The sequence below is a fragment of the Grus americana genome, chromosome 15 (genome assembly GCF_028858705.1).
Source record: "Grus americana isolate bGruAme1 chromosome 15, bGruAme1.mat, whole genome shotgun sequence".
Lineage (NCBI taxonomy): Eukaryota > Metazoa > Chordata > Aves > Gruiformes > Gruidae > Grus > Grus americana.
Window position 1 is genome coordinate 18772996 of NC_072866.1, and position 25185 is coordinate 18798180.

Genomic DNA, 25185 nt, shown 5'->3' on the forward strand with positions numbered 1-25185 from the left:
ATGTTCATTATGGATGGTCTGAATTGTACCATTTGTGTATTATTTTAGGAGGTTTTGAATGGACTAATAAATCTCTCTTGACTATTTTGGAGCATTTTTTTTTTTCGTTATGATACCATGTTACTTGGTAGGTTATTTGCTGGGATTGTGTCTTGAAAAAATATCATCTTAAAAGTATCTTTCCAACTCAAGACAGGTAACCAAGGAAATGCCTTAATGTTTTTTGATATGTAAATTGTACTCTTTGTACAGCTATACTCTCTATAAATATACTTAGTATATTTACACATATATTTACACACAGTTTACAAGTCTTTAACAAAAGCCTTATAAATATACTAAGTATATGTGAATTAGGAAATAATTTAAAAAATATTTTTGAATCCGCTCTTGGCACCATTTAGTAGTGATGTGTCAGATTTTCTATAAATTCAGATCAATAAGTTTTTTGCATGGCAGTATGCTTGTTCACACATTTTCCTCTCATGGTTATACTTGTGCTTGCTTCGCATCCAACAGAAGGAAATAAATTTATGTACGCTCCTAGTAAGAAAATTCTGAAAATAGATAAATTCAGACTCTTACTGATTTAGTGTCACTGTGCAGCAGCATTTGCTATGAAATTGAATGCAAAATTGACAGTCAAGCTGTGTGTTTGTATGTCAGTTCTCATTTTTAAGTTTTTCACGATTACAAAGTGTGGGGGGGTTTACTAAAATTGCAGAATTTAATGCTTGTACTCCAGAGGAGTAGATGAACTCGTACTGATTAATGTATTTTTACAAACCCTGAAGTAAGGTTTTTTCCAGATAAGAAATCCAAAACTTAAATACAATTTGCAAATAGTGAAAGTGCTAATAATATTTGCTATCACCGAATACTGAGGGACTGCTCCAAAAGCAAAGTTGGACAGTTAACAGGTCATTTGTCTGGTACTTGCTGTTATTTCATTAAAAATTGCCAATGTTTCTCTGGTTTGGCTTATATAATTTAGGTAAATACTGAGAATGATCACAACATCATCACACAACTGTGTGTGAAGCTACAGGAATGACTGAAACCCTCACCATTTTCTAGTTAATGTATTACATGCTGTAATTGTATTTGGAGTACAGCAGAAGGATTTTGATGTCCTGTTTATGAGGGTAGTGCTTACTGTGTTTCTAGTAAATAATTAGTTCAAGAGAAGTTGCTACTTTACAGTCTTTATTATTTCTGAATTTGTATGGGTTATTTACAATAATGCTTCTTTACGTTAACGTCAAATAACACAGCAGCACTCAAATACTTTCACTTGATGTAAGATAAAGGCTTTATGGAGCAAATGGTATCAGTTTCCTCAAAGTGTAAATCACCTTTATGGTTACAGAAACTATAAATCTTCTAATGTGAATCAAGCTTTAAATAAATTCACTCTACGTCTGTAGATGGTTTCAACCAACTTTCTTTGCTTTTATGAATTACACAGTGTAATTGGTGATTTCTTCTGGAATCGGATCAGCATGGTGAGGCAAACTGTTCTGGCTTCAGTAGGTCCAAGTTGAGTGGTTAATGACTCCCTCCTTCCTCTGCCAGATGTTCCACCCTTCCTCTGTTCTGCCACTTTAACCATTTGACTGCTCTTTTACCAGGTCCTGTAAAATATGCCTGATTTTAAAAACTCATCGTGCACACCTGGGAAAACAGAAAGGTGGAATCTCTGGGAAAGGGTGAAATGCAGATGGTAACAACCTACTTCAGCCAATAGTTCATCTTTCTCTGCCCTCAGAAAGTTCCGAGCAGGAGCAAAGTTGGGCAATAAGAAGACAAACTAGAAATCTGAAATGGAGGCTGGATAGAACATTAGAAGGTACTTACATACCGTTCTCTCCTTTTCTGCAGATTAAACCAGACTGATAGTTGACTGGAGGCTCAGTTCTAGGCTCTGTGACATAGGCGCAGTTCTAAATCTACTGTTTCTCAAATATTTGAGGTGGTAATGGGGCCAGAAGGTAGTTCAAAAGATAGAATTCCATAGTATCTCTTTTATCTGTCTGTGGGTCTTGCCATCTGTACATAGGCTTTTGAAAGCCTAAGCCAAGCCTTATGCTGGCTGGCTGAGGAACATGGTCAAGAGAAGAAAATATATGTTGAGGAAGGTTGGTATACAGAGCATTTTTGATGGGTAAAGTGGAAGCTGAGATGGGAAGTGACTTACTGATAACATGGAGGATAGAAAAAAAATAAATCAGGAAGAGGAATCAAGAAGGAAAGCAGGTACTGAAATGATCTGGGGAAGAAATGAACTATGATCTGATGATATAAAAGAAATAATGAAAATAAGTAAAAAAAACCCAACCCAAGCAAGCAAACAAAAAACCCCACCAAAAAACCCGGGCTATAGTAATTGTATCTGACCAGATAATATCTAATGAATATCTTGTTTTCATCAGATTGTCAGTAGTTTTCCAACAGGGGTTCTAATGAAACTTTGTACTTTTTTGTTTGGTTTTTTTTTTGCAAAAATATTTTTAACACTGTTCAAGAAATGTATCTTTGAGGAAAGAGTGGCATTGCATAGATTTTATAGCCCTTTTTTTACTGACCTGTTCATGATTAAATACATTGTGTGTTTTAGTAAATGGATCTAACCAAAGTGTTTTGAAACATACTTACCCTAATACATTATATTTGATGACTGTTAAATGATGGAAATATCCTACATATTAGAAGGAATACTAAAGCAAGTATATATTCCGTTATGCTGCTGAAGACCAAAAATGTCTAGCATACAAATAAAATTATTATGTAGGAGAGAAATTATGGCTTGAAGTATTTTTAGGCTCATGAGTTTGTAAATTGACTGTTATTCTAGTTTTGATGTGTTCATGAAACATTAAGTAAGAGCTTTTTCATTACCATTATGCAGAAGGGTATTGGGAAAATACATTAAAAGTATTTCAGCCTGTGTTTTAAGGATTTTTTTTTTTTTTTTTTGCCTTACTGAAGCTCATGAAGTTTGCTCCACGTTTGAAGTACATTTTCAGCTGAGGGGAGAGAACTATTCAGCCACATAACTTACTGAAACATGATTAAGATGATGCACGTTGTCTGTTGGTGGAGCCTCTCGTTCCACCCTATCAGAGATTTCTGCCTGCTCATGTTTCTTCTCCTAAACCATTTCAGTTCATGTTAGCCAAGTTAGCAAAGGTAACTCGGTTCAAACTCGTTAGGCTGATGGAGCGCTCTGTGGATAAGGAGCATCTATGCCAACAGCTGACCCAGCAGTGCAGACAGGATCATCATAACCCGAAATTGGGTGGTGAAAATCATCTGAGGGACTGGTGATTTTGTCAGTCCACACAATTGCAAGTGGACTTGGTGGTTCTAACAGAAATGTCCTATATTTAGTCACTATACCATTGGACCTAATTAATCAATAACTATTTATATTCCAGTGGTGGCAGGTATTCTATGTTGAATTGAGGAATAACCTTTAGTAAGAGCTGTTTAAGTTTTGTAATAATAAGACAGTGTTGCACAGGAGCTTTCTATATTAGTACAGCAGACTTCAGTGTCTCTTCCTTTTTAATTCAGAAATATCCTGTTCTTTAAATTGGGAGTGGGTAGGGAGGGGTTTACAGACAGTCTGGTTTTTTACACTCATCAGTGTGAAATTGATTCTTTGTGTTACTACTTTTGTCATAAATTTCTGAATATTATTTTACTTAAAGATGATCTTTGGAAATAATTCATCTTAGTGAAGGAAACAATTTTTTTGCAGCCAGGCTTTCTCATTTTTAAGTCCACACATGTGAAATTTATATCTTTGAGTACAAGAGGCCTTTTTTTCTATGTTTATTAACTTTCTGTTGAGTGGTTCTGAGATTTTTAAGTACTTCTGAATGCCATTATTTCTTTCTTGATCAGCTTATTCTTGGTTACTGCCATTTCTGCATAAACAGAGGACTTTTTTCTCTCTTTGATAACTGAGGGAGATGAGAATGATGTTTGTTTCATAAGGGGAAGGTTTAATGGCGCTTTTTTTCACTTCAAGTTTTATTAAGAGAAAATACCAAGAAATACAGAATTTACCACTGTTAGGCATAGAAATTTTTGCAGAAATGTACTGTAAACAATTTTATGGTTACCATCTATCTCTATTTATTTTTAAACAAGCAGCTTTGTAGGGAATGAAATACTGGAACACACAATGGTTTAACAGATAAGAAGGCTTCTTTGAAAGGGGCCTTAGGCAACGTAAACTCTCCTGACCCAGAGTTTCTGCCTTCTTAGTCGTTAGCTAATTTCAGCGTGGAAAATGGAATTCAAGTTCATTTTAGCTTTGGAGATCGTGAGAAATTGGTCCTTAAAGCACTGAGGGCATGGACTGTGGATTATAGCATTATACTGTTTAGAACATTAGAGTTTTGAGACACCATACTAATAGCATATTTTTTCTAGTTATTTTAGAATATGGGTGTTGATCTGGGGATTAAGCTTGATCGCTTATGATCTTGGTTCTGTATTTATAAAGAAACAGTAAGTGATATTCCTTCCTGTGATCTTATCCTGTTCACAGAGAGTACTATTGGCCTTGTTAGTGGAGATGTTCTTGATTTGAGAAGTAAAAGTTTGGCTTTCATTTAGTAAAGAATATTATTTTGTCTTTTAATAAAAATTTATTTATTTTTCTTTTAAAGTTATAATATTATGGTTGTGGTATATCTTCATGCTTAATTTTGAGTGTTTAGGAGGTTCGGGGTTGGGGTTTTGTGGTTTGGGATTTTTTTTTCCTACCTGAAAGTCTGTGCTTAAATGCATGGAATTTAGCATTACTTTACTACGCATCCTTATTGTATCTATAAAAACCCCACTGTAATTCTTGAGAGGATACTGCAAGGTGTATATTTATTACAAATGATGTAATTGCATTCACATTCTGATCTTTTGTCACTGTTGTAGAAAAAAATAGGTCACTTAATACAATGTGGGAGATGAGCAGTTGAGCAGTGGTTCACTGCTACCAAATGTAATATGACACTTTGATCTATTTGCTTCCAGGTAAGGTGTAATAACTTTCTTTAACCCTGCTGTATCGGTAGGCGTAACTTGCACAAAGCATTAGTTGAAGACTGAGGAGGGAAGAGGTCATCTTCCTGAAGCCATGAATCTAAACGTTAGCTGGTATATAAGTGATGGAATGACTGTGCTCTTTCCCTTTTAAGTGCTTTTTAAAGTTTGTAATATAAAGTAATACTTTTAAGCCAAACAAACATATTTGCCCAGTTCCAGTAGCAGCTTTGGCTATAAGAAATGGGAAGCATATTGACCTCATTCTGACTCTAGGGTAATGACAATTACAATGGTGAATAACTTATGTACTGAGTAGAAGAGTTGGTAATAGCACAAAATGGTATTATGGGACTGCCAAAATTTTGTGTCGCTGCCTCTTTTTAGTTGAGAAAGATGAGCACTCGTACCCACACAGCATGCACGTGATGAATGCATGTATTTAATGTACGTAGCTCATTGCTTTATCTTTGGGAACGCTAGGGGAGCCTTCAAAATCTTATGGATGTAGCTCACCCAATGGTTTTGTCTAAGCAGGACAGCAGCACTATACAAAAATAGTCTTAAAATTTCTATCACCTTCTTTAATTAGCCCTTAATTGTACTTTTGTTGCTATTCAAAATGTGTCACATCATCCATTGTAAATTAGATTGTTGAAAAGAAAAGATGGTCTCATGAACTTTTAAGTTAGACATGGTAATCATTTGGTACTAGGCCTCTGTTTTCTTTCCAGTTAAAGGAAATAGGAGAGAGGAGAAGATTAAATACTTCTAATAACTTGCGAAGTAAAACCAGTCATTTGGGACCATTAAATACGTATCATAATGCTCTGCTGTGCTTTTTACAGGAAGGTTATGTGATCATAAATAAGAAAAGAGAATATTTTCGGTGAACTATAAGCATGTAATGTAAATCAAATAAAAAACACATGGTAAATAGCTGCTGCTTAAGATGTACAGAATGTTGATTTTAATCTTTTTTCATTTAAATATTAATCTGTCAGCTTTTTAAGTTTTTCTTTTGTCCATTAGTGGGTTATACTTTACAAGTTTTAGTTTCAGAAGTTAAGAGCAACAAGTTTACTGGTTTCCATGGGAGCTGATTCAAGTTACTGTTTGCATTGTTAATATCTGAAAGAAGCTGTGTTGGTACAAGTCAATATGCAGCAAAGGGTTTGTGAAGGAGAGGTTTTCCAAGTTGTCCTAAGGTTATGAGTAGGGACAACTTAACTGAGTATCATCTGTGTGTGTGCACGGAGTTGCAGTTCAGACATAATCATTTTGATATTTGTAAGATCCCCTAAATTGAAGTTGCCAGTAATCCCTAATTATGCTACATTATTTTGAATTCATGTCTAATGAGTATTTAGTTTATTGCTGAATGTGAATAATAAGTGAAATTCTGTCCTATAGAAGTTGATTGCATCTTTTTAAGAGGTCAAATATCAGTCTTTGGTACATCAAATATTATAATAAAATTTTGCTAATCTCGGTAACAGTGTCTGGAAATAAAAAGAAGTAAAGTTTACCTTTTTTGAGAAATTTCATTATAGAAACGATTGTGTAATGTTCAGTCATATTTATGAAGGAAGGTAGAAAGTAGCATGTTCAACAGGAAACAGTCCTGCAGTTCCTTCCTCTTTGACTTGAATCCTAATGCTTTCCTTGCTTTGTTCAATTCAAGGGCTTGGTTTACAGGCAGTAAAATAAACAGAATAGCACCTGCAGCTTAGTCATAAATGGGATACATCTTGAAGTAGCTAAGCAAACAAATGAAATCATGGAATAATTTAACCTTTTCTGAAATGCCTTAGATGCTCTACCAACATTCATTTTTAAAATAGATCAACGTTATGGCTATCGAAGGACTCTGAACACATAAAGGAATTGTTAAAGATTATGATCAGATTTATTGATAAAGGTTACTAATTGATTATTTTCTGAACTGTCAGAACACCTCTTATAAAAAGCTCTGTATGTTTTCTCTTCCTTTTTTTAAATAAATGCTCACTTCTAGGACATGGCACTAAAATCTTAAGAAATTGTATGATGTATTAATATAAATATTTGACCCTTACTCCAGACTTAAGCTATCAAGTGCTTTTATCATACCAAAATGAACATTTGTGTGTTGATTTTTTTTTTTTAATATGTTGTCAACTTCAATTACATAAATAGATTCTGCTGGCTACACTGTTTATGTCTGCTGGCCACAGAAGATGATGGAGCACATGTTATCTTAGTAATTCCTTCCACAAAGTTCTGCCATAGTCCAGAAGAACTTAACTTGCTTTTTGGCGGGTAAATATGCAAGTTGATCGTGGAATTACTTGAACAGTACTGCTAAGCACTTCATATTAAAATTGATATTAAGAACTTTTGAATGTTTTTAAATGGGAATTAAAATAAATTGCTTCTGAAATGATGTGTCACCTGATTTATTGGAAAAAAGAGATTTAATTCAAATATGCACAGATCTGCGAGGATGAGAAACTAGAAGCATTGTTTCTTTCTCTTGCTATATTTAGGTATTATAAAACTGACATTGTGTTGTTTTCTAAGCTGAGCCTAAATTTATTTGCTGCCACTGTTAATACAGGCATTTTAAATTTTAGTAGAGTATTAAAGCAATTGTAAAATATTGACAATCAACCTCATGTTCATAGACTGAAAAATAGGAATGTCATCTTTAGATTTTTCTGAGCATTTGCAAATGACATATTTCCATGCACAGTGTGTGCATGAGTGTAACATCTAAACAAGATATTACTTCATCAAAATACTTTAAAGGTAAAACATGAAGTTGTTTATTTTAATAGAACTAGTGAGGCTATGTGCTGTAACAGCTCTGTGTTTATTCAATCAAGTTAATCCAGCTGAATGATTTAGCGGTGCCTCAATATGAGCATTGTTGACTAAGAATATCCACAAGAAAGAGGAGATTAAATCAAATTATGTCTGCTGCTAAGGTGATTAAAAGTAAAAAAATGTTGAAGACTGTATCTGGATGTCCTTTACTTATGACAAGTCATAGGACAAAGTTTATCTATTATATTTTCAGGTGTTGTTGCCATAATTCTTGTTGCTACTGAGTGCTCAGGTAGCAGCTGTTAGGAGGGACGAACTTAGTTGTAGATGAAATAACATATCTTCTTATTGTGATTCAGAGTTTTCAACATGAGTTAAGTCTTTATGAACTTTCTATGACAAACTACTGTACTGTAAGTTAAGCACAATGTGTCTTCTACTTATAAAGCACTGTGTCAGTAGAAGGTATATTAAAAGATGTTCTGGGTTATCTGGATGGATTAATAGTTGCTAGCTTTGATGCTTGGTTTCAAATAGCTCGTACCACTACCTAGGTGACCATATCTGTCTTTGACATGATAGGGTAACAAAGCAGTTCTTACTCTTTAAAGAAGGAGGTTGTTGACCATGTATTATCTTTAAGAGGCAGCTAATGCTAGACTCTATCGTTTGGTCCATCAGACCATTTGTTTATTCATTTTGGTGCATGCTGGAAAGTTATTTTCATAACTGTTTCTTAAAGGAAGATGGTAGATTTGAAAAGTTTTTTTATGTAATTGGTAAACAATTTAAACATTACTTCCATCTGAAGAGATTGGTTTCGTTTTAGTGACTGGAATATTATGCATGTTGAACCTTGGCTTGCTTTACTTAAAATATTTGTAAGAAGTTTAGCATCTTGGATAAATTTTATTATTAATGACCATTTTAAAGCCCACGAAGTGTGAACGCAGAAGGTAATTGTAATATATCTACTTAAAACATTTTTATGAAACCTTGAAGTATTTAAACAGTAACCTTCACAACATTCCTATGAGTTGTATCCTTTCCACTGAAGGGTTATGTCAAGCCCGGATGATTTTTACCCAATGCTATTTGAATAGGTTAGTTTTGAGAAGGCTGTAATGTGAAAAAATTAAGTAAATCATCTGTATGGCCCTACACAGCAACAGGGTAAGCTTTAGCTTCCCCAGGCTTTAAGGGAGGTGTGGGAGGCTGCCTTTGTTCATCACAGACCCACACTCTCTGCCTGATAATTAATTGGCACTTAGCAGGCCACATCTCCCATTACAAATAAGTTGCCTTTTTTAAATTTTTTTTTTTCCTGGAGATGGTACAGAAAGGAATGTATCATCTAGTATTCTGTGAACTCATCCCTTGCCTCTGTCCAGATATAAGTAATTTTCTATACTTTACCTAGTTCGTGGTGTGTGTTTGCTAGTGTAGCTTACTTCTTTTCAGGCTTTAATCAGTCTGAAGACTTAAAATTTAAAGATTTCCTTCTAAGAATTAGTAGAGTATCAGTGTAGCATCGTCATAGAAATATGCAAAAGTGTTAAATGAGTTTCTAGAGGACTTCTAGTGTCTGTTCAGTGCTATTAATTTAGCTAGAGTAGACAGTTACAAAAATTTAATTTCAGTAACTTATTAATAAGAGGAAAACATACCTGAAATATTAATCAGTCCAGTCTTAACTCCATGCTCCCTTAAGAAGCATGTCATTCCAGTTGCTGGTATGGCGAGAAGCCTGACAGGACCTCAGTTCTGTCATGTATTTCTGCACACTGTTTTTTAAAGAAATGAATAGTAACAATGAGTTTCTGATAATGCGTAATCCAAGATGATTACTCATAGTTAGTCAGCCATTGGTATTTCTCATCTTTTTCTGCTTTTGTCTAATTACCTTTGTAAAAATAGCTGTATGATTTAAGTCCTTGTTGCTGTGTTTTTTACCACAAAATTTATCTTCATTAATATATCAACACTGTATTTTAACTGCAGGATTGCAATTTTTCTTTCAATATAATCATTTAACGTCAGTTTTAATTTCTAAGTTCATATATCGTATCCAAAATACTTCTAATGAGAGGTTGTGTGAGAAACTAACTGCAGAAGTCGTAAGCAACACTGAGTTGTCAGCAGTGTTGATGCTGCTTCTCTTTGGGAAAAGGAACAGCATCATACTGTGTGAAGTGGAATAATGGAAGAGCTGAATATTTTCAAAACTTTTTTACATGAAAATTGTCTTTTGGTCTTTTAATCCACTGTGGAATACACGAAATGAGGGGGCTAAGTCTCAACAGTATAAGTGTTGTTCTTGCAACAGGGGCAAACTTAAGTGGAGAGATTTTCTCCAATCAGTGAAATAATGAATGTCAAAAATGAATTTGATGAACATATTCAGTTAACTTGTTGATAATCTGGGTGATTATTAATAGCAACTACTTTCCATGTTTGTTCATTTTGTACTTAGTCATATATTCATCTTTACTGGTTCTAAATGCTATTTATGCTATTTCAGTAAGTGCATTTGAAACCTACTGAGAAAATGAAAAAAGAAAAAAGCCAAAAGAAATTTTCTGTAACAGTTTATTGTTAAAATTGCAGTGCTAAATGCAAAAGACTTTTTTTTTTTTTTTTACATCTTTACTATTTTAAAAACAGAAATATGAGACTTGGTGTAAGAGGTTGGTGATTTGGAGGAATAGCTTTAAGTGGCTTTTAGATACTTTGTAAGTATTTCCAGAGCTGCGGCTGCTATTGTTGTTTTTGTTGCTGTTATTATTTCAGTGTTGTAATGAAATGTAAGTAGACTTTAGAGTTTGGGGAAAAATTGTGTATGGACCTGCAGAAAAAGGTATTCAGAACAATTATAAAGGGAACCCCAATAGCTTTTCATGTAGGAATTTTATAAGATCTCAGACATATAATAGGATGTAAGCACAGCTGAAATGAAATTGTGCATATACGATATGTGCTAGTGTCTACCAAATAGAATACGCTGCATTTTAGAGGTCAGAGAGAAACCATTATATACTAGACTAAGGAGCATTATTGTCTTTGTGGCAGACACCTAAATTTGGTATTGCTCCAGGAACTAACTTGAGATGCAGCCAACCCTACTATTTGTTTCTTAATTTTTTTTTTTTACTGTTTGCTGATAGGCAGCATGTCAAGAGGAGTCATCCTTTAAAACACTGCATTTTTTCCTCTCCGAAGCAGGTATTTCATCCCCAGTTCTTCTCTCTGGGAAATGAGTCTCTTAGTTACCATATTGTTCAGTGAGCTACATGTTCCTGTGTATTTTGAATGTTTATGTCCAAGTCTTACTTGTGTTGATCCTGTGGGGGGGAAAAAAAAAAAAGGTACAGAGCATTCCAAGGGTCTGACCACTGGGACTCAGCTAATTTGAAGATTAGAAAGGAAGTTTGTTCTAGGTATATCTGTGCACTTAATAGAGCCAGCTGCATTCTGAAAGCATAGTTGTTGCCCTTTTATGAGATGGAGGAATTTCCAAGTTAGTCTTGTATTGTGATTTAGCACATTATCTCAGATACAAGTCATTAATGCCTACTGTTCAAATTGAGGGAATATTTGAAACCGTAACAGTCCTCTAAATGCTTATTACCACTCCAGCGTTAGAGATCATCGTCCCCACTGTACAGATTTTCAAGTCTTTGTAGGCATGGACAAGGAGATCCAAGCAAATGACCTTTGTTGGCAACTCTTAAGCTAACCTGCTGGATGCGGTGCTTAAGCTTTTTAGATTTTTTTTTTTTACTGTTTCCTGACACATTGCAAAAAAACAAATGAACAAAAACCAAACAAAACTACACCACACCAAACCCAGCATTTTGCAGTTCTAGTATTCTTCCTGCTAAAGATTCTGGTGTATTACAAACTGCTATCTCATTTAAAATTTTACTGAGCTCTACAAATGGAGGAACTTAAATCTAGGTGATTTGACTGCTGCTGTTCACACCATGATTCTGTAATAAATTCTGTACAGGAGACTGGTATTGCTAATACCTAATCCAGTGTGAATATTCATAATTTGATACTGCACTGTGTATAGCGACCGGAGTTCCCTGCAGGTGTAAATGAGTGAAGCAGTGTTAAGGTCAGCCATTTGACTTGGCCAGAGTTTGAATGCGCTGTGATTCTTGAACTGTTTTTTCAAGTAGATTTCTAAAATAAAAGCTGGTTTACTACGTAAGTGTCATCCAGATTTCAGTTTGTGCCAAATAAAATACCAGTTCTAGTGTTTCAAGTGGCAGGGAAGTATGTATTCCCCCCTCTCCAAGATTTTTCTGAGAAAAAATACTTTGTCTTTTGAAGATAAAATGTTTAAAAATAAAAGAAGCGTTTGTCTTCAGTAGTTAAGAAAGATAGCAACCACCTACAATCTGTGAGATCACTTACATAAGGCTCATACACTGTACAGGAGTTCTCCTTTGCCGGTACTGGAACACTGTTTCTGTGCAGTTGTCAGATAAATGTGCACCAAAGCCTTGCTTGCAGTGCTGGTGCATATTCTGTTTTGGTAATTTATTCCAAAGGTAAAGCAGGAAAATAATTTTGTTCTAGTTTTCACTATACCACTCTTAAACATTTTGCTGAATTCTGTGTAAAAAAAAAAAAAACCAACAACAAAACAAAACAAAAATACCCCCAAACCTGAAATCTTTTGGGACTGTTGGAAGAATGGAGTAGTTCTGGTTTAGTTGCTACAAATAAAATGGTATTATACTTTCCAACACTTTATAAGTAGAAGTGTTTTTCATACCAAATAGAATGATGGTTCATACAACTTAATAAACCTTTAGATGTTTTAGTTTCAAGGAAGGGAGTGGAAACCCCTGAAGTGACAACTGATTTCTGTCTGTCAGATTAGCCTTGTATAAAATGGTGCTTTCTTGGATTATACAGAGTAGAATATTGAGACTTTAATAGTATGGATTTTTTTAATTGTATTTTTTTCTGTACATGTTTTTGCTGTTGAGTTTCAGTTGTGTTATTAATACACTTTTGTTTATAGGTCTACTTAAGTCAGGGGTTACATAGATAATGGTTACGATCTGTAAATGCAGATGGCAAATATGAAATAATTCTTCAAGATTGAGGGGTATTCAAATAGAAAGGGGAGGCAAATGTGATATCTTTAATATAAAATGTGATAGTATCATGGTACTAATGAGATAAGTTTCTCACTTTTGCACATGATGGCTGGATAAAGTTTTTATTGTACAGGGTTTGATTTTAATCAAGGTGAACTAATGTTTTCTCCTACTGCTTTTTGTGTTTGAATTGCTGATGTCCAAACAATCAGTTATTTTAGAGATGTCAGCATGAAATACGACTTTTGAAAACTGAAGACAGATGGGAGATGTTCTGCATATGTTAAATCTAATTTCATGTGAAGTAAATGCCGCTGGTTGTAACCACCAGCTGATGATAAAGCAATTGTATGCGTCTTCTCTAGCAGTTAAAATGAGTGTGCTAAAAATTAGTGGTGGTTTATTATCTCATACATACAACAGTGTAAAAATAGGTTGTTTATATAGAGATGTCTCTTTTTAAAATTATTCTTGGCTTTTTTTTGTTTTGTTTTGGAAGGTTATTTACAAAAATTGTTTTTATGTAAGTTTCAGAATTATTTTGTCAATCAATAAGGAAAACGTTATGCCTAAGACAAACTAGTAATTTCATGGATGCTAAGTTGAGAAGTTCTTTTTAGAAAGTTGAGCAGCTGAATTCCCCTTTAGATTCTAATGAAGAGAGAGAAGAATCAAATTAATTATTCATATTTCATTATTGCAAGTATTCAATTTGTCATCTTTATAGTATTGTTTAGATGTTCTGTTCATTGATTCAGTAAGGAGCTCTCATTAATCATAGTGTATCTGAGCCAGATCTTGATGTATGTCACAGATATTTTTTTTGCCCCTACAAAAAAACCCTTATAAATGTTGGGTGGAGGTGTGTGTTTTCTTTTTTTGAGGAAGGTCAAGAGAATTCATTGTTCTAAACTCAAAAGTACTTCCGTAGTCTGATACAGTAGCAGTTCATTAGTAAAAATGAAAAGAAATGAGAGTAAAATGTGATTTGAGATATGACTGAGGAATTTGAGGAATTTAGACTTTCATTCAAAGATGATGTAGCAACTAGTGTTTTTCTAGTGTTAAAGGATCGTTTGGGAAAATATCTGGATTTTTAAGAGCCTACAGGTAAAGGGGCTTGCAGCACCCTTGCAGCAAAAAATTGAAAGAGGGCCTTCTGCATGCAACAGTGTGTGGTGACCTCATCCTGCTCTGTCCTTCAGTATAGACAACTGCTTGAGGAAACAGAAAAGCCATCGGCCATGGTATATCAATGTGCATGCGACAACCTGTTCTGGTTTTGCTTCCTGGAGGCTTGTTTCTGTGAAATTCTGTAATGGTAAAGGATAAACGGTAGATGTTTAGGCTTGCTGCAATTTTTTTTTTTTTTTATGAACAACTTTTCGTGCTTAAAATTGTTTATCCGAAAGATTTAAGACAAGGAATTTGCAAAATCCGAGACTTTATTGTGAATTGGAAACTTTCAAACTAGGGTTACGGTTGTGCATTAGAGAACTTTGGTTTTAGAGGTTTCCTAATGGTCAGGTTTGTGTGCTGTATGAAACCATAGTAAAAACTGGGATCTGAGAGTTGCAATCAGCAATATCATCTGTGTTAGAGCAAAACAGCAAGAGGTGACAGAAGTGATGAAAGTTAAACTGGTTTAATTTAAAGCAAGATATTTAGTTATCTGTCATGGGGAAAAGAGTTAGCCAAAGCTAACGTGTGGCATAGTAACTGTTAAACCTTTAGTACAAGAAGGTGTTTCTATTAATTTCATATGGATTTAATGGCATAAATACAGCTAATGTGGCTTAATCTCTTTGAAAAGTGACTCCAAGGCATAACTCATAGCTAACAAATTGTGGATAAAATTCTGTGAATACAAGCAGATAAGCAGCTAAATTTTCACTTAAATTCTACTCTGAAGAGACTTGCTTGGTTAATAATGTACTTAATTTGTATGGGTGAGTGGGAGTTTGAGGAGAGTGTAATGTCAGGAAATCGAATGAGAGCTGGGTAAATTATGTTTCTAAAAGCTGAGAACAAAGAAGAAAATCTTGCATAACAGTAAGTTAATGGGTCTTCATTTAATGTGAAAGCACCAATTGGTAACTATGGAAAATAATGAAAAATATGCACTTAACCATTGTAATTGTTCTACTGAGGTATATATCAAGCAGTACTTGCTTATATTTCGGATTCCTAAATTGGCACTTTCAGCAACATGATGCTTTACCCCTTTTTGTAGTGTAGGCCGTTGTTTGGTAATCATGATAACTTTTTGCCATCTTGATGTTTTTTAAAATATCAAGTAACACTTGAAAAATTTTGGATATGGTCACTGAAACACATGTTGCATTTTGTTAACCTTTAAATACACACCCCAACATGTGCAGTATTTATATTCAGTGTACCTGAAGTTTGAAATCTAAGGTTGAGTATGGGCAGCAGTAGTGTTTCTTAAGAAAAATAACTAAAAATAAACAATTTGTAATAAGATGACATTTCTTTACTTTTATGGATCTTCATGGATTGTTAATATTTCATATTGTTCGAGTTTCCAAGAATCCAGGGATGGACTTAATTGAAGTCCATATTGATTTATTGAAATTTTAATGACTTGATAGAATTCTGTGAGCTGTAAAAAGCCTGTACCAGTAATTCATACTCTGTTTCTCCTCACTGTGGATTAAGAACCACATTAATGATAGTAAGGAAGGAAACAATAAATTGGGGCTTTTATTCCACTCTGTATTTTACAATAAGTAGCTACTATGCAATAAAATTAATTTGAAAAAATTAACAGCAAAAAGCCTTCCTTGCCAGAGAGATTAAAGACTAACTAGTTCTAGTATAGTTCTTCAGGGGTATGAAGCCTTGTATTAATACCAAAGTGGATTTTTGATCCAATGGAAAGTTGTGCAGTGCTTCAAAATATGAAAAGCCGTTTGTATGTTATCATATATTAATTCGGCATTCTCTAATATAAGCTACTGAGGAAAAAGAATGTTTTGCTGATAAACGGGCTGTGTCACTTGCTAGGAGGTAGGGCACAGGAGCCTCCGGACATCCATATTGAGAGCTAACACTGTGTAACTTTTCTGTCAAAGTGAGCAGAGAAACTGTCCTGCTTCTCAGAACCAAATGACTGTTAAATTGCTTGTAAATACACTGCTTAACTGGTTTTTTGCAAACCTGTGATATTTGTGGAACTTTAGTAGATAATGTATATATAATTTTAAAGTTGAATTTTGTGTGCAAAGGAACTGACCAAACCCAAAAATCGAACAAAAAAAGTAATGTGTCTACATGATATTTTTTTTCTTTATTAGTTTTATCAACTGTAGTGTGATTAAGAGAATGCTTGCTCTCCCTGTCTCCAGACGATTTAACACAATGGATCACTCGGGGACAGCGGATGCTGAGGACGACTCTGGATCACTACCACGGCTTGCTCCTAGTCCTCATAGCGAAGCAGTGGCACATGAGTTCAAGGAACTCTCGTTACAGCCCAATCAGTACTTACCTCCTCTCAATGAACGGAAGAATGGTGAGTGCAAAAGTTACTGTTCTCCTTTTCTCTACGTTGATTAAATGCTTTCTATGGTTTTCAAATGATCTTTGTTTGATTTCTTCAAATAATGTTAATTGACTGTCCTCACTTGCTCTTCCCAAACCACATTATGTAGAGTTAACGTGCTACAGTGTTAGCTAGCTAGCTGTCCTGATCGGCTTCGCCTGTTATGGCAGCTTGTAAGTCTGGCTTTAAAACATCAACTGGAATACCTTGTTGAGGCATATAGAATAGAGTTGTTTATATTTGAAAATAGTTTTAAAACCATAGCTAGTGTATAATAGAAGTATTAATTAAATAGTTTTGAGAGTTGTATTATTATCAGACAAAAAGGGAGAACAAGAACAGTTTTTTCCACAAAAATAATACAAAATTGAAGTTTCACATTGTATCCCAGGAAGTTTCATTCACCACATAGTTTAAGGTTGAACAACGAAAGAAAAATAAGATTACATTTTGGGAATCTTTCCAATATCTTTCCTCGTTGTTGATGTTGGCATGGCAACTTAGCATAAAAGTGTTTCCACTGTTACAGTAAGCATCAGGAAGAATTAGGTCTGATTCCAATTGTAGGTTCATTTTTACTGGGGAGAAGGCAGGAACCTTTCTTCTTGTTTTTTGTGGTGTGTGTTTGTTTTCTCACACTAATATCTTTGAATAATGAAGATTTGTTTTCCAGTATTTGTAATAAATAGTGGGAACATTGAAATTATGTAAATGAAGTATTTGATTTTTGAAGCATTTTTTTAAAATCAATTTAGCTACAGTTAGCTATTAATTCAGTTATAGTCATATAAGCATTATTTAATAAGAAGAAAACTATCTGAATATCCTGGCTTTAAAGCAGAAAAAAATCAGGATATGTATATTACTAGGCTGTACCTGTATCAAATACCTGCAGACAGGTCCAAGTCATGGTATTCTCTCTTTTAGAAAGACATGGAATGTTGTCTGTAACCAAGATGCTCCTGTTTACGCAATGAGGGACTAAGTCTATGTTGCTTTGTGCGCGTACCCTCAGTATTATATGCACTCCAAGAAAGAAAAATGTCAAGGGAAAATGTGGTAGGGGAGAGACTTAGGCTTAGCTTATATAAATGTTGAATGACAACCTCTTTGAATACTTGACCTTGTCTTTTACAATTACTTCCTTATTTTTTTCCATGTATGAAGATCCTGAAATAGAGAATACCATGTTAACAGATATAATATATTCAAAGTATTTTAAACTAAGGGATCTGCAACTGATTTATTAATACTTTAGTTCTACATCCTTGAGAATTATTTTTTGTAAGGCAGAAAAAGAAATTGTAACTTGGGAGACATTGGGTTTTGTTGGCTACTGTTTGATGTTAAATTGGTAATAAGTATGTTTATACCAGAAGCTTGTTTTAAGATAGCTTACATTTTACCATTTTATCAAAGAAGCAACAGAAATATGTATTTAAAGAAAGCTATTTGGTAATAAGGCTAAAAATGCCAACACTAAATTCATAAACCTCATGGAAGAGAGAATGTAGTGGGGTATTTTGCATCCTGTGTGTAATTATACCTCTGGAAAATTTTTTTGTGTTTTAATCTCCTGTAAAACTGAAATGGATGACATAGGTATCTATGAGTCTAAATAAGTGAACCTTTTCATTTCTGAAGGCTACTACCACAAGAGTGCACTAAATTAAATAGGAAAAATTCCTTCTAAGATGGCAAGCTTGTCAATTTCTCTTTTGACGAACCTTGCTATGACTGTGTTAATTACATATTTATCCCTTTCACTTAATTTCATTGTTTTGTTATCTCCCTGCTTTTACTAATAAAGATAAATTGTCAAACAAGCAGTAAAATGAGGTAGGCAGCTTCAGGTGCTAAACTTACTAGTGTTTGCTCTTTAGCTTTTCATTTTTAGTTCTTCTGTGTTGGACAGTTGTTTCTTTTCTTAGGCATTCTTCCCATAATTTGAAAGTATTTTTGTGCTTTCATGAATTAGTGAAATATTTTATAGGTAGGTTTTGTATTGTCTTCATACATAATCTGCTGCTTGTTTATTTTCCAAAGAAAAGGCAGCAGCAAGAGATTTTAATACTTGAGGGCTCTGGCTTCTTGAAATAACAGAGAAGATTTTCATAAATAAAGTAGTGGGGGGGGGGGGAAATGAGTAATTTGAGAAGTTGCCTCTCACTTTTCTGTGCCAGCTGACTTAGGAACCATTACGCTGTTCTTCTTCTCTTCATTATTTATTATAATTCCTCTTATGACTTAGGGTACTTTTGAGCATCTGTCCATTGTAAGTATCAGGCATCCCACAAACATTTTAATGTCGTCTTTGATGAAGAGATTGTATGAAGTTCACGTAATGGGCCTTGGCCTCACTTCATCTGTGTCTTTTGTGACAAGACTAAGTCATCTGGCTGGGCTTGGCCAAAAGGTTAGGCCTTGCTTTCAGGGCCATTATTAGCCCAGCCTTATTGCTTTTGAAAAGGAAAAAGCTCGACAACCAGCAAGGCAGATTGAGAAATCATATAATTGGAGGAATTTTTTTGAGGAATACAGTGTGATAGACATGATAAAGAAGTGTTTGATGGATACTGCTATAATTTCCTATCCTTTTCAGTTTTATAGATCTTTCTAATGTGGTTTAAGCATCCTGCCACTGAGAGAATGCTGCTTTAGTAATATTTGAATAATTCCTAAATGAACTTAAGAGGAGCCTCCGCCTCCTAGTTCTTTTCCTGTCCTTAATGTGGAAGATCTGACAATTACTGATTTTATGCTGGCTGCTTTTGTTGCAGGAAGAAATGGATGTTTGTGTTCAAATTGCTTTCTCAAAACAACAAAAACCCAAACTATTGCTCACCCATAATTTCAGATTTAGTAATTTTGGTTAATTTGGTTAAAAATAAATTTTTTGTAGAAATTATGAAAGAAGAAAATTTGTAAAAGTAAAATTTGAACTTGATGGGTTCATATTAAAAGTAGCTTTAATACTTTTTGTCTTTGCTCTTTACCAAAACTGGATTTCTTCAGGAGTATTTTAACATGTCACTATTTTATAAAGTCTTAAGCACAGGAGATTTCAGTACACAGAAGTATAGTGGCACTTAATACAAAAAAATTCTGAAATGCTTAAGGGCTTTTTGTTGAAACTTTTTATGCAGGAAGCATTATGCTTACTGTGAGCTTTGGTACTGATCCTTTAAACCTTTTGTTTACTTGAATGAGTCTTTCGGCAGTAGTCCAGTAGTCGGCTGAATTATTCTAGTATTGTTCTGCATATTGTCATTAAACGGGCTTGCACAAGTTAGTACAGAAACTGCATTTGAAGCTTTTCCAGTGACACTAGAAGTGTGGGAGGCTTATACTTGGGTTTGGTTTTGCTTTACATGGAGGTAATCACAGCAGAGTAACAGAAACAAGCAATGAAATTGCAAGTGCGTGCCTGGTGAGCCAACAGTCATTTGAGATGTTACTACTTTGTCTTTTTTTTTTTTTTTTTTGTACATTTTACTCTTCTTCCCCTGCCCAGTCTGCCCCTAGAGATCACAGTCATACAGCTAAGCTAGCATAACGTTCAGGTGAGGATAGCTCCGTATTTTTTGGCGCAAAATCGAATGGGTTACATTAAGCTCCCGTGAGTCGACAAAGGAACACTTACATGCTGTGACAACTCTGTTGAAGAGGGTGTAACTTCCAGTAGAGGATCAATAACAAACAGTTAGAGGGCAAGAGCATCTCAAGCTTCTTCAGCCATTTACCACATGCAGGTGTTTACTCCCTGACTAAATACAAACAGATAATTTCTTTGGGGAGTGAGGGAGAGAAGGGCAACATATTCTTGTCTTTTCAAATGTCATTTTTCAGACAGATGGCTTCCATCATAAAAATTCTGTGAAACACAAATACTAACCAATTAGTGCTTCGTATTTTAATAGCAGGGCAAGTAATGGGAGTTTTCAAGCTGATAAAGGTTTCAAGCTGATGTGCTAGATAAGGGTTTTATTGCAGGGCTGAAGTACTTCAACTGAACCATCTCTAAAGCAAACAATTATTTGGGGTTAAAATAACAAACTGTTTATAGAAGGTAACTTTGTGTATGTATTTGGGTGTAATAACAAAGAATCATCTTTCCAGGATATTGTATGTTGGTCTTTTGGACTGTTGCAATTTTAAGATTCTCCTTTTTCTTTTGAGCCGTTTTCAAGTTAATGGCTATGGGCAATACTGGATTATTAGTGAAATTGATTTGAGTTTCTCATTAGTCTGCATCTTTCTGGATAATTAGGCAATACGTGCAATGCATTGATCATGTAAACGTTTGCCCTGTTTATTGCAACATATTATTGTGCCTGTTCTCTGGAGGCCAACTCTTGTTCCACTTGCCAAAAAGCAGCAAAACGTACCTTTTCATTGGTTCTGCTTTTCACACTGTCATCTACTGAGTGGACACCAAAGACACACCTGTGATTCTGGAAGTCTAGTGGCAACCACTGGTGCATAGTCCGTGTCTGTCATGTGAGCAGTTGGACTCCTCGCGTAAATGGAAGTTGGGAAACACAGTGCTGTGGCCTTAGGAGGCTCTTGGGTTGCATCCCTGCCTGAAGGCTCCTAGATTATATATGCTGTATTTGCTTTCTTAGTCAGACTGCTGTCCTTAGGAAGGACAGTGATTGGGGGAGAAGAGACACAAATGAGGCCTTTCTTTGGGATCAGGAGGGAGAAAATTGATGACTAGGTGTTGTTTAGCTGGACTGCAGTGGAGGAAGAATGACAGAGTAGTAGGCAGCATGGCACAGCTGAAGTACTAGTCAGAACAATATGCTACCCACGCACTGTACCACAGTTTCACGAGCTTTCTGTCTGAGAGCCAGGAGGTGGTAAGGGAGAGAAGGATAGGCTGTCTGCTGCTGACAGCAGGAGGGTGGATGGGAATGATGCTGCTTGCAGCCTTTTAACCTGCTGTTTCAGAGCCAAGGGGTGGGAAGGGATTGCACATGCAGATACCTTCAAAAAAAAGGAAATGCAGCATGAGCAAAGCTTTTTGCATGCTGAATTAGTACTTTCCCAGAATTGGTGAGCATGCCACTTTAGCTGGTAGAGGTAGATGTGAAGGTCTGGGTACCAGAAGCCGTGCAATCATAGCTGTTTCACCTGTAAAATGAAAAGGTCCTAGCTTCTATGTTTTACAGCAATCTCTCTTGGCTTTGCAGTGGCTTCCTTGACTATCCCACTGTGCCAGAATCTCCTTGTGACAGTGGCTACTAGTTTCTGAAAAAGAGAGACATGTAAGTTACTCTTGTGCAGTCATCATCCACAGATGAGAGCCTAGTTATATTCTCGTAAAATGTATAGAGGATGGGTTTGCTCCTGTATGGGCTATTGACTGTTCTTTAGCACTCTGTAGGCCAGCTTCAGCTCTTTGTCTTGGCTATAAATAATTTCAGCTTGTGAGCGTGCCTGTTCTCCATCCTCTACATTGTGTGGAGAAACAGTTTTGTTCCAGCTAATGGCAGCTAATGACTGTCTGCTTTTCTAATCTCAGAACTGGAGTAGATACAGGATTGCATTCTGGTTCTGTTTGGGGTTGTATATCTTGTACTGGAGGAGGCTAGAAAAGGTTGCAATTTGCCTACCATGGCTATATGCTAGATCTCGCTCTTTGATGGCTAGCAGCTAATACTGTACAGCAGAACTGAGTTAATTGAGAAAAGAGCTAAGTGTCTTGGATGTTTTGTCAGGAATAAAGCCTTGGGACAGCAATCATCTTAAAATTAAAAGCAAGACTGGTAAAAATCTCTATTAGAAGAAATTAGCCCAAAGAAATGAGTGCCTCTGGCTGCATGAGAACCATGACATTCAGGAGCAAAGACCCTGAGGCACTGAAGGTCAGATGAGAATGACAGCTTCCTATGGGGCCATGAGGGCTTGTGGGGAACTGTAGTCAATAAAGGTGAAGATGCAACACCCCCTCCACCTCCCAAACCAAAACAAAACCCCCACAACTTCCCCCCCCTTCCCCTCCCAAAAAACCCACAAACCAAACAAACCCAAAATGAAAACAAACACTCCATATGGTGTATATTGAGTCCTCCTAAGGGACCAGTTGAGCCAGCTGGGAGACAGTTCTCAAGATAACTGAATGAAATCTACATTACAGTTAACCTAATGATATTACCTAAATAAATTTGATGAACCAAGGGAATTTTTCTGGCATCTAAAAAAGTAGTTGTGGGTATATTAGTTTGCCTGTTATCGCTTATCTTCCACTCCCTCATTATGTAGCACTGGTAACGTGCATTCTTGGCATAGCTTTATGGCTTCTGAACAAATTCTTCATCCTCTGTGCAGTTAATAGATTTGAAGCTGCAAATTTGATACAGGGAATGAAGTGAAATTTGGGACATTCTCCTCGTATCTATGTACAACAGGTTTTTTCCACTCTTTTGAGATCTGTGATTAGGTGTATTTTTTCCCTGTCCAAATGGTACATAGGTAGGTTACTGTGCTTAGAAGTTATTTTCTTGAGAGAGTTTGGAGAGATAAAGTGGAGAAAAGATGGCTAGTGGGAAGACTAGAGAACAACAAATGGAAAACTTGGTTCTGATTAAAGTGGTAGATTGGCACAGAAAATAATTGGAAATGTCAACTTAAATTCAACAGTTCCATAGTCACTAAGCTGAAAGCAATGAGATCTGGAAAACAGCATACAGATATTCAGATTAACACCACCACCCCCACAACAAAAACAAACAAAAAAAACCCAACAAAAAACCCACAAAGTAAGTATATTCTAAAAGACCTATCTAGATATGGAAGTAGTGTAGAATTTATATAAGTTTACAATAGAAGTGTGTGTGTGTATAGTATAGTGTATATATAATGTGTATGTGTAGAAGAATAGTTGCCCAGAGAAATTGTGGAATCTCCATCCATGGAAATATTAAAAACTGACCGGGCACTCCTGGGCAGCCTGTTCCAGTTAACCCCGCTTGAGCTGGGGCTTGGGCTACGTGATCTCAGGAGGTTGCTTCCAACCAGCAATTCTGTGATTTGTCTTTCTATTAAGGTTTTAATAGTCCATGGAACATCCAGTGCAAGTATTCTCCTAAATAATCCTTTGTAAGAACACACAGCATATTGTAATTAATATATATTTGTCTCTGTGTTTTGGTGGGGTTCTTGGGGTGCTGTGGGGTTTTTGGGGGAGTTTGTTTTGGTTTTGTGGTTTTGGGGGGGGCTTGTTTGGGTTTGTTTGGGTTTTTTTAAACAGTGTCAGTAGAAAAAACAAATGTCTTTTAATGTGTGAATTCTTTTGGTTTCCCTGTAAATATTTGAATGTTGTCTTATCTGTCATGAGATGAGAGCGCAAACTGAGTAGGTACTGATTTCCCAGTAAGTCTGTCTTTGTCATTGGTACTGCCAGTTCCCACAATCCTAGCATTCCCAGGGCATCAGTCAGTGTCTACAAGGAACAATTTTCAAATATTAAAGCATGTGAAAAAACATACAGGCCAAAACTCAGAGCTCTCTAGAGACTGTGACCTCTCAAATGGAATATGTTCTGACATTTTCACAGGCTACATGAAAGAATTCCAGCAGGGTCCTTCCATTTGGTAAACTTCTAAACAAACATTCTGTCATTTAGTTTGATTTATAGATTATTATTTTTTTTTTAATTATCTGCTCATTGTGAAGAGATTAACATGGGAGATATGACCTGTGACTGACTCAATTTAAGGCATCTGGTATATATGAAAAGATCGTTAGAGGGCTTGGCATTTGAGTGATTACAGGAGATATGGAAACTATGTTTTTCTTTAAAGAGATCTCTTGATCAGACTGTCTTATTCTGACTTTTTTCTCCTGAAATTCCTTGTGGATAACTAAATGCATAGCTAGAAAAGAATATTGAGTTAATTTTAAATTCCACTGTATAATTGTTTTAAAGTGTTAGAGCTAAATCCTACCTATGTAAGTTATCGTTGAAATGATAGCTTGTGATACAGCTACTACAAGAAGGTAACGTAGCGCAAACAGAACTGGTAACTGATGTGCAGTACTTATTATATGAGCCTTTTGCAAATCAAAGGTAGCATGGTAGATGAGCAAATATTGTCCTTTAAAAAATTGCATTTATAAATATATATATGCAGTTAAACACATATATAAAAGTATATTTTAATGTATATTACATATTAAATTTTGAAATATTTAATAACTTATTTAGGTGTCTATATGGGCTGAATGGTAGGGAATTTTGATTTAAACAGCGAACACTGCCAACATATGTCTTCCCTTAAAAGGAATTTGTGCAGGTTTTAGTGGGAGAAGAGGAGTAGAAGATGCAGACTTACAAATTTGATCTCACTGTATGTGTTTGGCATTTTTCTGGGAAGAGTAACTGATGGTAGGTGGTGACCATAATTTGAATTGTTTGGGTCTTTGTTACCACAATGGTGGAGAATATAGGCAAAAGTCTCCAGTCCTTCTGAGGTAATTCCTTAGTTACAGCATAACACACAGTGCTATTTCAAAAACTACTCACATTTTTCAGTTGAATATTTGAAAAAAACAGAAATATATACTTGACCTTTTACTAGCAAAAGAATATGAAGATGAGAGACTTATGTTTTGGGGATGTATATTTATCTTAAATAC

General features: G+C 35.4%; 1 protein-coding gene across 10 annotated transcripts in view; it reads left to right on the top strand.

The window, feature by feature from the left end:
• Positions 1–25185, top strand: part of MRTFB (myocardin related transcription factor B) — an 80056-nt gene that overhangs the window by 6466 nt on the left and 48405 nt on the right. For 9 of the 10 annotated variants that reach the window (XM_054842519.1, XM_054842531.1, XM_054842522.1 and 6 more), the window contains one exon: positions 16346–16512. In XM_054842519.1, coding sequence (XP_054698494.1) covers positions 16359–16512 — 154 coding nt within the window. In that variant the 5' untranslated portion in view covers positions 16346–16358. Of the gene's footprint in view, positions 1–1631; positions 1850–16345; positions 16513–25185 lie in introns of all 10 variants that reach the window. The other variant, XM_054842518.1, reaches the window with a different exon arrangement.